Source organism: Erpetoichthys calabaricus, chromosome 7 (genome assembly GCF_900747795.2).
Source record: "Erpetoichthys calabaricus chromosome 7, fErpCal1.3, whole genome shotgun sequence".
Lineage (NCBI taxonomy): Eukaryota > Metazoa > Chordata > Cladistia > Polypteriformes > Polypteridae > Erpetoichthys > Erpetoichthys calabaricus.
Genome location: NC_041400.2, coordinates 189,287,122 through 189,300,404, shown reverse-complemented (window position 1 = coordinate 189,300,404; position 13,283 = coordinate 189,287,122). Strand labels below are relative to the sequence as shown.

The following is a 13,283-nucleotide window of genomic DNA, read 5'->3' as shown; positions in this document are numbered from 1 at the left end:
TACTACTACTACTACTACTAATAATAATAATAATAATAAAAGTAGTTGTACAGTATATACTGGCATCCTGATAATGCCTTCTTGATTTGAAGAACAGAGCCCAGCTTCTTGTGCACTGAATTAGCACTTTTAATAAAATGATAGGAATGCTGATAGGCCACTCAGTCTGGCCACAGGAGTACCTGTTTAGTGATCCATCTCTGGTACAAGGTCATCTAGGAGGTGGTCACAAGCTTCTTCTTCTTCTTCTTGTTATTATTATTATTATTATTATTATTATTATCCTATCATTTTATTAAAAGTGCTAATGTAGTGCACAAGAAACTTGACAATGTCTTCTTGACTTGAAGAACAGAGCCCAGATGCCAGCATTTAGTACTACTCTTCTACTACTAATTATTTGTTTTTTTATTATTATTATTATTAGCAGTAGTAGTAGTAGTAGTAGTGTTGATGTTGTTATTATTATTTATTGTTATTATTTTCATCACCCATCCATCTAATTGTTTTATTAAAAGTGTTCAGTGCAAGGTCACCAGAAGCTGGGCTCTATTCTTCAAGTCAAGAAGACATTGTTGGGATGGCAGTATATACTACTACTGCTGTTATTGGTACTACTACTACTACCAATAATAATAATAATAATATTATTATTATTATTATTATTATTATTATTATTATTATTTTTAGAAAAACCTGGCAGGATCTAATCAATATTATTTTAGAATAAGAGAAATAACTATTACCGCATTTAATTCCCTTCTCCATTTCTTTTTTTACCTATATATTTATTTCTCTCTTTCTTTTATTTATTGTTGCCTTATTAAAAAGCCCTAAGCAATTCTCCTTTAGCTAAGCTCTCCTTCTCAGGGGTGGGGTTTGATTTGTCTTCAATTTTGTTTGGTTATAAATTGATCTATTTGTATGGAATGATTACAATAAAAATTAATAAATAAATAAACCCAAAACTGTTATGAAAACTCGGGTCACAAATACTTAAAGGTTGAGAAATGCTGGATTATAATAGTAAATGTCTCGATCGTATAAGAGAAGCATTTCATTATGTATGGACACAACCGGAATCTTTAATGTGGGCGGCCTAGCAGGATTTAATAGATCAAGAAAACGGGAACTTTGCCTGAGTTACTGCTCAAATGCAGTGAGAGTCGTTTCAGAACCGAGAACACATTGACATTTCACTAATCTGTTATCATCTATTCATTTTTATTTATATTGGGACGTATGGATCTAAAGAAAAGGTTCTTTCATGTGGACAGTTCATTTGGGAGTCAAAAACAGTTCCCTATGGCATCGCTGAAATACCAATTTGACCTTTATTTGAAAAGGTTGATAGATAGATAGATAGATAGATAGATAGATAGATAGATAGATAGATAGATAGATAGATAGATAGATAGATAGATAGATAGATAGATAGATAGATAGATAGATAGATAGATAGATAGATAGATACTTAATTCATCCCCTCATGGAAATTCAGGCATCCAGTATGTCAATCCAAGGACAACAATAAATAAATAAATAAATAAATAAATAAATAAATAAATAAATAAATAAATGTACAATTAGTCAATTGTCAGTGTTGGAAGATTATGAATCACTTGTATTGACAACGGACGGTACGGTGGCACAGTGGTAGCGCTGCTGCCTCACAGTTAGGAGACCTGAGGTTCACTTCCCGGGTCCTCCCTGCGTGGAGTTTGCATGTTCTCCCCGTGTCTGCGTGGGTTTCCTCCGGGCGCTCCGGTTTCCTCCCACAGTCCAAAGACATGCAGGTTAGGTGGATTGGCGATTCTAAATTGGCCCTAGTGTGTGCTTGGTGTGTGGGTGTGTTTGAGTGTGTCCTGCGGTAGGTTGGCACCCTGCCCGGGATTGGTTCCTGCCTTGTGCCCTGTGTTGGCTGGGATTGGCTCCAGCAGACCCCCGTGACCCTGTGTTTGGATTCAGCGGGTTGGAAGATGGATGGATGTATTGACAACAGCGTTATAGAATCTCACAGCAGTAGGAACAAATGATGTCCTACAGCGTTGTGTTCATCAGCACAGTAAATGAAGACGACTGCTGTGTTTACTTCTCTGATCTGCCAGAATGTTGTGGAGAGGGTGACGGTTATTGTCAAGGTTGGCCTGTACCTTCTTCCCCGCACATCGTCCACCACAGTTCCCACAGTCCCGCCCAACACTGAGGCAGCCTTCTTCACCAGCTTATCCAGCCCCATCATGTTCTTATCTGTCACACTGCCTCCCCAACAAATGGAAGCAAAGAAGAGGACGCTGACAACGACTTTCTGATAGAACACAGAAAGCATTTTGCTATATACATTGAATGATCAGAGTCTTCTGAGTTTAAACAGCCTGCTCTGCCCCATCCTGTAGAGGACATCTGTGTTCACTGACCAGTCCAGTCTGTCATCAAGGTGAACACCTAGATATTTAGATGTCTGCACCATCTCAACGTCCTCCTCTCGGATGTTAACAGGCTGGGGGGTGGGGGAGCTTAGACCTGCGAAAATCCACAATCACCTCCTTGCTCTTCATTGTGTTCAGAACCCGGCAGTTCTTGCTGCTCCAGTCACTGAAAGCCCCCATCAGATCCTTGTATTCCCCTTCCTGTCCATTCCTTGCACACCACAATAGCTGCATCATCTCTGAATGCGGCACCAGTCTGACTTCTATTTAAACTCTGCTGTGTATCAAGTGAATGAGGTCAGTACAGTCCCTTATCGGGGGGTGGGGGGGCACTGTTGTTCACTATGGTCCCAAAGATTCAGCTCCCCATTTGACAAACTGCACTCGACCAGTCAAGTATGAAGGTGAAATCCACACCCATCCTCTCCATGCAGAGAATTCTTTAAGAATGGAAGGTAGGATGATGTTGAATGAACTTAAATAATAAATAATAATAAAAATAATTTTCATTTATTTTTCGATTGGATTTGTCATGTTTCAGCCAGCATTTCTCCCTGGGGTTCAAGTTTGTGTTTTTTGTCTGACTTTGTATCATTTGTTTGTATTAATGTTTCTTTTCTTTATTATGCACAGTATTGTTTGTGTTTATTTGAATGTGTCCCATGTGTTTTGTGGGTGGTTCCCCAAGGGGCGGGGCCACCTGCCAATCACCCGCCAGAATTGCCCTCCACCCAATATATGGGAGGGCCTACCAAACTTCCTGGTGGTTCATTTTGAATGCGCTATAAAATGGAGTGTTGCTTGTGATTACCTCTGTCTTTCTGCTTTTGCTCTTGTTTTTCACGATTTCTGGATTTTTGAACCTTACTGCTTGTTTTTTGCTACATCAGGCAAATACATTTTGCGCCTGTAGAAGCTTTTTGAGACTTTAGAGATTTTTTTATTTTATTATTTAAGGTCCCTTTTTGTATCTAGTCGGGGTTTAGACGGGATATCTCCCCCTAGAGGGCAACCTTTGAAAGTGTTTTTGGGACTCCTGAGTCAGGACAGGTTTACTTATTTTCCCCCATGCCTTGAACATGGGAAAACCGCTATATAAAGAAAATATATTATTATTAGTAGTAGTATTTATAAATAAATTCAAGAAAACATGTTTATTCTCGGTGTTATCTGTCTTATGGGAGACGTAATAATTGTTCTACAATTGAATTGAACTTTGGCTGTTGTTGGTGAATTAGCTCCTTAGAATGTTCTTTGAACGTTACAGTACCATTATGGTGCAACGATCATCAGTAACGTTATAAGAACTCCGAGAAAACTTTAGGCCGCAACTTTCCATTAAAACTAAAGGTTAACGTTATTGTAACAGAAACAAAGCGCTCACGGAACATTATTACAACGTTCACTTGTTAACTGGGAGCCTGTGATGGACCCGCGTCCTGTCCAAGGATTGTTCCTGTCTTGTGCACGAAACTTACTGGCATAGGCTCCGGCTTCCTCCGAGACTCTGCTCTGGATAAATTATTTAAAACATGATTAATAATTATTATCATTATTATTATTACCTTCCACTCTTGATATAACATTTTCTCTTCTCTTGCTTTGTATTTTTCCTCTGCCATTTATTTCCTATTCTCCCTTAGGAATGTTGGCTGTAAAAATCCATTAAAATAACTCCTGGAAAAGTCAACAAGCAGTCTTGTTGAAGCTCTCAGCTGCCCAATGATCAGATCGGCATCCTGGACTAATGCTAGCAAGTGCAAATGATTCTGGCCCGGGTCTCGGGTGGCACTCGCTGCTAATCGAAGACTGAGGACGATCCGGCTTTGCTGTCTCTTCTGTTCTCAACCAGCATTGACGCGTTCGTACGGAAGGCTATGTGAGGACATGAGTGGGCGCCTGTGTTGTTACTTCATTATAATAAGCGGTACTCTGTCTTTATTTGGGGCTCGTATCCTTTACTTAAGTATTTGATCGTAAAATAGATTGTGACGACCTGTCGAATAAGACACGCAGGAGCCGCTTCTCCGGGGGAGTCTTCAAAATATCAGCTGGCTTTTTATTTGATGTGCCGCGATATAAACGGTACCCTAGTACCGCTGTTCTCTGGGTCACGGGGACACCTCCAAAATAAAAATAATAATTAAATAATAATTAAAAGCCACAAAGTGCTTTCCCCCAAGACTCCACCCTCAATCCTGTTTCCGTTGCCCACAGCCCAAGCAGTAGCGAGACGCGTCACAATGTTTTATTTTAAATGGTAAAAACGGCAACCCCAAAATGAGAAGAAAAATATCCCGCGAGCATGAAATGAATTAAGTTGGCTGGTTGAGAATAATAAGAAGATCTGTTACTCCATGCTCCTTTACTGGAGAAAGTTTATTAGATATAACGTTATGCGTTATTGTTATTATGATAAGTTGTTTATCGTGGAAATGTTGACTCCGAGTGGCGTGCCGACCAGACCTGAAGCGCCCTTTGCGGACGAGGCGAGCGGTCCTCGGCAGTGCCGCCTCATCTTCTGCTCTTGTTGGGCTGTGAGGTGTCCTAGCAGTTAAACGTTAGCATTATATACATTTAGTGTCTGTTTTTACCTGCATTATTATCAATCTTTAATTTAATATTGTTTTTTGTATCAGTAAGGTGCTGCTGGAGTATGTGAGTTTCCCCTTGGGATTAATAAAGTATCTATCTATCTATCTATCTATCTATCTATCTATCTATCTATCTAAAAGACAAAATTTTCTTTACAGTATTTTAGTATAAACATCGTACCAGTAAAATCAGGTCAGATTACTCAAAAGTTATCTTAACGTTCTCAGACCCCATTAATCCGAACGCGGCAGAATGGCCCTTATCCCAGCAGGCGGTAGATAAAAGAACAAAAACAAGTTTGCTATAAATAATGTAAAATGTTAGATAGATAGATAGATAGATAGATAGATAGATAGATAGATAGATAGATAGATAGATAGATAGATAGATAGATAGATAGATAGATAGATAGAACTTTATTTGTTCCAGTGGGGGGAAATATCGACGTTTTACAGAAGCTTTTAAGATAAATACATAAATAATTAAATAAATAACATGCACTTTGGTCTGAACACATAACAGATTGACAATAAATCAAAAAACTTAAAAAAGAAGGAGAATTGCTGACTTGGTAGTCTCCGTTCCAGTGAGGCGCCATACCGGTGTATTGCTTTTGGTATAAAGGAGTCCACGTAGCGTCATAGAGAATGAGCAGCATTATTCATAACGGCACTCAGTTTTGTTTTAATTCTCTTCTTCACTTGTACTTTGACTGCCAATGGCAGAAGTTTTCTTTCTTTTTCTTTATTTCTCCCTTTTTAGACATTCTGGTGTATGTTTAGATCACAGTGTGCATATATGTATATATACTGTATATGTATGTGTATACATAATTTCCACTGGGGACAAATTAAATTCTGTTAGATAGATAAAGAGTGAAAGGCGCTATATATCTATCTCTCTTTAATATAAAGTACAATTGTTGAAACAGCTAAATTCAAACATTTACTCAATGTTCTTGTTTTATTGATTCAAAACTAACATATTTTTGTGAACATAAGCGTAATTCAAATAACATCTGCCTATTTATTATATCAATACTAAGTCTTTTTGTATCATTTTATATTAGCATTATTTATTGGGATGGTAAAACAGTTTATTTACAGCCAACGTCAATATTTTCTCTTTCTTTCTTTCTTTCTTTCTTTCTTTCTTTCTTTCTTTCTTTCTTTCTTTCTTTCGTAAAGGTAAGGTTTAGATAGATAGATAGATAGATAGATAGATAGATAGATAGATAGATAGATAGATAGATAGATAGATAGATAGATAGATAGATAGATAAAGTATCTATCTATCTATCTATCTATCTAAACGTTTATTTACACATTGCAAAATACAACCACGACAATTCCATCACTCCATACAACAAAAACAGTCTTCTTAAAGAACAGTCATTTTCCTATTTCATATCTTAGCCAAAGACCGAAATATTGGACCAAACATCCATATTAGTCACATATGTTTTAGATTTAAAATCAATTCCCATTAAAGCGCTTTGTGTCCACAAGCCCTTCCATCTCTCTGTACTGTGAACCCCCACTTCTCAATATCCATCCATCCATTTTCCAACCCGCTGAATCCGAACACAGGGTCACGGGGGTCTGCTGGAGCCAGTCCCAGCCAACACAGGGCACAAGGCAGGAACCAATCCAGGGCAGGGTGCCAACCCACCGCAGCCACTTCTCAATATTCCTCTTAATTTTCTGTTCTAGCTGTTTTTCCTGAGTCTTTTGCACTGCACATCTCTGGTCACAAACATCTTTATAAAGGATACACCTGGCATCCCATATGAATTTCTTAGCCAGGCTAATAAGAAGTCATATTAAAAAGGCCTCCCTTGAGCTTCTGCCATTTCCAGCTAGACCCTCACCTTTAACAACTAAACCATTTCACAAAAGTACCAAATCTTCTACCATTATCAATAATCCTTCCACATTCCTCCACACTTCTTGTGTCCAACTGCACTCCCAAAACGCCGTTTAATCGTCTCCACCTGCACACAGTGGTCATCACGTCCTTGTCTGGGTCAAACTTCACCCTCACATTTAAATCTTCCCCACCCCATCATCCAGTTTGGGTCCTTTAAAATGTTTTCCTGCCCTTCTGGATGACCCACTGTCCATACCCTCGTTATTTATTTATTTTGACTTTCCTTTTTGTATGATGCTAACATGTACGATTCCGTTGTATATGTCTTTTTGATGTAGGGTGGACATCAGATTTGTATAGAAAGTGTCAGTAGCGACACAAAACCAGCGGCACTCGGGAAAAAAAGCAATTTACTAAAAGTCTTTTAAGTTTCTTTCCAGCTGTACAAAGGCGTGGAGAAGCCTTGGCCCACAATGCAACACAAAGGGGCGGACCTTTATGCAAATACAGGATAGTCACGTACATAATACTTGTTTATTTAAAATTAAATCAACTTAATTCAACAGCGTATAGTAAAATGGGCATGCCATGTTTTGAGTATTAAAGAAGCCTTAATGTTAAGTAAGATTAGCATAAAACGGGTGATTAAAAGACAACAATCCTTGGGGCCGTTTATGCTTCTGTTAAAAGAAAATGATTTATTGTTTTCATTGTGTCAATATATATAAGAGAATTTTGTCAAATGTACTAGGAAAAGCAATAGAATATAAATAAACATGATTATTTTAGGTTAAATACCGTAATTTCGATCAATAAATTAAAAAAAAAACGTAATTTAGATCAATGAAGTAAAGAACCGCGTTGGTTTACTTTTTTGAGTGCAGCCTCGTACCGAGTCCGGGCTTGCGTCCTGGATGTTCCCTGCATGGAGTTTGCGCTTCAGTTCGCTCCGGTTTCTTTCCATCGACACAAGACGTACGAGTAAGTAGGTAAGGTGGAGTGGCGATGCTAAATCGTCCACTGGTGTGTGTGTGTGATCATCCTGCGATAGGCATCCAGCGCCTGCTCCTGCCTTGCGCCCGATGCTTGCTGGGATTGGCTCCGGCTGCCGCGCGACCAGTGCCGGTCGTAGTCCATACGGAGCCCTATAGGCGCACTCCTTGACTTACCAAAACAGCGCCCCTTGTTTTCCATAGCACCAGCTGGAGGACGAGGGAGTCTTAAAGATCCAGAGCACGCGCCCCTTTAATTACCAAAGCTGTCCCACCCCCTTGTCCATAGCACGGCGTGGGGGTTCCAAGAGCGTGCGCCGCTTTACTTTCATAAACTCGGGTGACGACGCCCTTATCGGGATTGACTGGCTGGGCCCGCGATCCCGCTCGACATAAAGCAGGATTAGAAAATGGATAATTTAATTTAATATAACAATTTACACTGACTCGTACTTTCCAAACGGTTACTTTAACAATCTTAAGACGAGCGTTAACGCAGGCTAGTTCTCCGCCTGTCTCCTTCTTCTTCAACGACGAACTTTTTCCCGGCATTCTTGGGGTCTTTGTCTTCTATAGGCCGAGGATCGCCTCCTCAGGTATTCCAGTCGCACACCTTTGTCTGTCACTTTAATTCGTGTGGGTGTGACTTATCGCCCATCAGGTAAGCAGCACCTCAGGTTACTCCAGTCAGTCCCTTTCAGTCTCAATAGACCGCAAAAAGGTAGGGAAGGAGCTGTCATTCACAAGCCGAGCGCGCCGTGATCGTCTCGGGTGTGTTTCCTTCAACTTTTTGCGTCTCGCTACGTATGCTTTGGGATTTTAGGTTGAATCTCCCCCTCTTCAGTGGACTTTTTTGCGGTTTTGACCCTCTTTCCACCCGTTTTGGTGACGGGACTGGAGGCAGCCAGCTGTGCCTGCATGCGCCTAACTCACCGGACGCCCTCCTGGACCTCTGTGACCTGCCGGCTCCCATGACAGCAGAAAGGCAGCAGCCTCGGTCCCAGCCTTCAGTGCACACCGCAATCAACATGCCAGTCGTCAAAGTGGAGAAGGAGTGCCCGTCGGACAGCCACGGAGAAGGAGAAGAACCCCCGAAGGGCAGGCGGAGGAAGCGACCCCTCCAGAGAGGCAAGCCCCCCTACAGTTACATCGCCCTCATCTCCATGGCTATCGCCAATTCGGCGGAGAGGAGGCTTACGCTCGGGGGTATCTACAAGTTTATTATGGAAAGGTTCCCATTTTACCGGGACAACTCGAAAAAGTGGCAGAACTCTATTCGACATAACCTGACTCTCAACGACTGCTTCATCAAGATTCCACGAGAGCCCGGGCGCCCCGGAAAGGGCAACTACTGGGCACTGGACCCCAATGCAGAGGACATGTTCGAGAGTGGGAGCTTTCTCAGGCGAAGGAAAAGGTTCAAGCGGTGCGACCTGACAACGTACCCGAACTACAGCCACGATTCTCCCGTCTTCGCGCCTATGCAAGTCGCCAGGTCGCCATATGCCAACTCAATGTACACGAACATGACGGGGGGCGCTCCTTATAGTCAACAGGTGGCTCCGCATTCATCTGTCTACTACCCATCGACTTCCCCAAATTTTACCTCCAGCCAGTCCCGAATGTTCAGTATTAACAACCTCATAGGGCACCATGGTGGGCTGGCTGCCGGGACCGATCTCATGCAGCAGCCCACCCGCAATCACAGTCCGGACATGTGCGCGACGACCACCTCCTGTACCCTGGCGGCCGCCTCCTTTCAGGCCCAGTCCTGTGGGGGCAGCATGCTGTCCAGAGCCACCAATCAGATGTCCTACCCGTACACGGTGACAAACGGAGCTCTGACTGTGAGCCAGCCGTCCTATTCACAGGGCAGCAACGCCATGTACGGAGCGCCCGGGCGCCTGGCAATGCCAACCACCCCTTCCGTGGGCACAGACGGCATGGATCTCTATGGACGAGTATCGCCAGGTCAGTACACGGCGCTGGCGCAGTACAGCAATAATGGAGCGAATGCTTACCTGAGACACACGCCCTATTCGGGCAACATGGACAGGTTTGTACCGGCCATTTAGAGGGAGACCCCTCAGCAGGGCAGAACTGGGACCCTTAATGCTACCATGGCGTTGGACAGCCGACCTCAAAGACAAAGTGTCACGTTTACAGCAGCAGGACCCGCTTTGTTCTTGCCTGTCTCCTTTTTTAAGTTGGTATTTATTTATTCGATGCGAATTTAGCAACACTTGTCACCAAGCCCATGGAGTCCAATGGCGAACAGAGGAGACATCGCCATTAAAAAACCAAAAATAAAGCTGCGTTTGTGCAGGACAAGCAGTCGGCGAAATGGACAGGAAAGCTGGACTTTGTGCCTAATCAGTGACCTTCGCTTTATAGCTGGACACTCGCCGATTTAATTCAGTAAGCCACGCTCTCTTTCTAGACGTCTTGATATATACGTCTTTATTGGTGGCCCCAGAATGATTATATAATGCAAAGCTATATGGCTTTCTTTCTTTCTTTCTTTCTTTCTTTCTTTCTTTCTTTCTTTCTTTCTTTCTTTCTTGTTCCTGTTGTTGGTAAATTTATTGAAAGCTAGCCACGGATTTGGCTTGTCCATTTTTCCTTTTTATTTCTTTCTTTCTTTCTTTCTTTCTTTCTTTCTTTCTTTCTTTCTTTCTTTCTTTCTTTCTTTCTTATTCAGGAGACCTGTTTTTAAATTTATCGAAAATCTAGCAATGGATTTGCATTATTTGTCAATTTCTTCTTTTGCTTTTCTTTCTTTCTTTCTTTTTTTCTTTCTTTCTTGTTCCTTTTGTTGGTAAATTTATTGAAGAGCTAGCCACGGATTTACTTGGCTTGTCCATTTTTTCATTTTCTTTCTTTCTTTCTTTCTTTCTTTCTTTCTTTCTTTCTTTCTTTCTTTCTTTCTTTCTTTCTTTCTTTCTTGTTCAAGTGGCCTGTTGTTGGTAAATTTATTTAAAAGCTAGCCACGGATTTGCTTGGCTTGTCCATTTCTTTCTTTCTTTCTTTCTTTCTTTCTTTCTTTCTTTCTTTCTTTCTTTCTTGTTCCTGTTGTTGGTAAATTTATTGAAAGCTAGCCACGGATTTGGCTTGTCCATTTTTCCTTTTGATTTCTTTCTTTCTTTCTTTCTTTCTTTCTTTCTTTCTTTCTTTCTTGTTCCTGTTGTTGGTAAATTTATTGAAAGCTAGCCACGGATTTGGCTTGTCCATTTTTCCTTTTGATTTCTTTCTTTCTTTCTTTCTTTCTTTCTTTCTTTCTTTCTTTCTTTCTTGTTCAAGTGGCCTGTTGTTGGTAAATTTATTGAAAAGCTAGCCACGGATTTACTTGGCTTGTCCATTTTTTCATTTTCTTTCTTTCTTTCTTTCTTTCTTTCTTTCTTTCTTTCTTTCTTTCTTTCTTTCTTTCTTGTTCAAGTGGCCTGTTGTTGGTAAATTTATTTAAAAGCTAGCCACGGATTTGCTTGGCTTGTCCATTTCTTTCTTTCTTTCTTTCTTTCTTTCTTTCTTTCTTTCTTTCTTGTTCAAGTGGCCTGTTGTTGGTAAATTTATTGAAAAGCTAGCCACGGATTTGCTTGGCTTTTCCATTTTTTCCTTTTGATTTTTGTCTTTCTTTCTTTCTTTCTTTCTTTCTTTCTTTCTTTCTTTCTTTCTTTCTTTCTTTCTTTCTTTCTTTCTTTTTTCTTCGGGCGTCATGTTTTTAAATTTATCAAAAATCTACCAGTGGATTTGCAATGTTTGTCAGTTTTTTCTTTTGCTTTTCTTTCTTTTGTTGTTGGTAAATTCATTGAAACGCTAGCAGTCATTTGCACGGTTTGTCAATTTCTTTCTTTCCTGTGTATCCCTTCAGTTTTTTTCAAACCCTTAAGAAGTAAAACATTTTATTTCAAGCAATTTGCAGTCTGACTAACTTAAGCAGCTAAATCTACGACTGCCTGCCACTCATCGCCCTATCACTCTTAAAACTAACGGTTCCTTAATGGCATTTACTGGGTTGTCGCTCTCCTCGTAGAACCACTGCTTTTAACCTTTTAAATCTGGGAAGGGTGCTGTGCGTTTGAATTTGGTTCTTTGGGCTTTAAGAAAGACTCTTAAGCTGTCAGCAAAACAGAAATCTAAAAAGTCCCGAAGACGACCTGACAGGATCTAACAGATCAAGAAATCCTGAACTCAGCCTCTGATATTGTATACAGCAAGAGGCCATGTAGACTCAGGAGTCCATTGGTGTTTCTCAAATCTGGGCTCATTTATTCAACAAGTTATGTGTTATAAATCTAAATAATTTTTTTTTTTTTTTATGGAACCTTCATGCAGACATTGGGAGCCATAAACATAGCATTGGTCTGAAGTATCACTTTGGCACCTTGATTTTTAAGAGTGAAGATAAGTAAATGGTTTCTTTGACAAGCTGTAGTTCATTTCCGAACACACAGCTAATACTTTAGGATCCTTACACAGTGCGGGAATGCCATGAGGATGTTTTTGTAATTTTGTATTTGGTTTGAATTTCATGATATTACATAAACCTTTCCCTTTCTTTCTTTTTTATTTTTTAATATTTGGCTTTTGAAGCCTTCCAGTTTGACTGGAATAATTGTTTTTGTTTTGTTTTTTTCTTTACCAAACCAAAAATAATATAAATTTGTACTGTGTACTTCTGCAATAAACAAAAGTGTCAAATGCATATAACTCATGTACAGTATTAGTGGATATTATTGTCATGTACTGCTATGTAAAAAAATAATAATAATTTGAATGAAATTATCACATTGCCAGGCATGAATAAACACATACAGAACTGAACATTTTATTCAAAATGTTGTGGTTACTTCAAACACCTTTAATAATATTTGACAAACTTTATCATTCCCTACCCTTCTGCTGAGCAGACTTCAGTTCACCATTAATGTTGTGTCAATTGTTGTATTTAACCCCCTGCTTCACAGTTTAATCAATCATTCTGCACATTACTTATTTGTTTGGGCTTAGTAGGTTTTGCATTACATTCTTGATAAATATTAAATCAATATATATATATATATATATATATATATATATATATATATATATATATATATATATATATATATTGGGGGGGGTTATTTCAGGTTATTTTTTCCATGACCTTGGATTGCATTAATGGGTTTATCTAACTGTTATATAGTGCCATTCCTATCTATCTATCTATCTATCTATCTATCTATCTATCTATCTATCTATCTATCATATAGTGCCTTTCATATCTATCTATTATATATTGCCTTTCATATCTATCTATCTATCTATCATATAGTGCCTTTCATATCTATCTATTATATACTGCCTTTCATATCTATCTATCTATCTATCTATCTATCTATCTATTATATAGTGCCTTTCA

General features: G+C 39.7%; 1 protein-coding gene across 1 annotated transcript; it reads left to right on the top strand.

Moving 5' to 3' along the window:
• Window positions 1-8,406: 8,406 nt before the first annotated feature.
• foxe1 (forkhead box E1) lies at window positions 8,407-10,475 on the top strand. Its single transcript, XM_028805850.2, has one exon. The coding sequence runs from the start codon at window positions 8,692-8,694 to the stop codon at window positions 9,958-9,960; it is 1,269 nt and encodes a 422-aa protein (XP_028661683.2). The 5' UTR covers window positions 8,407-8,691; the 3' UTR covers window positions 9,961-10,475.
• The last annotated feature ends 2,808 nt before the right edge of the window (window positions 10,476-13,283 follow it).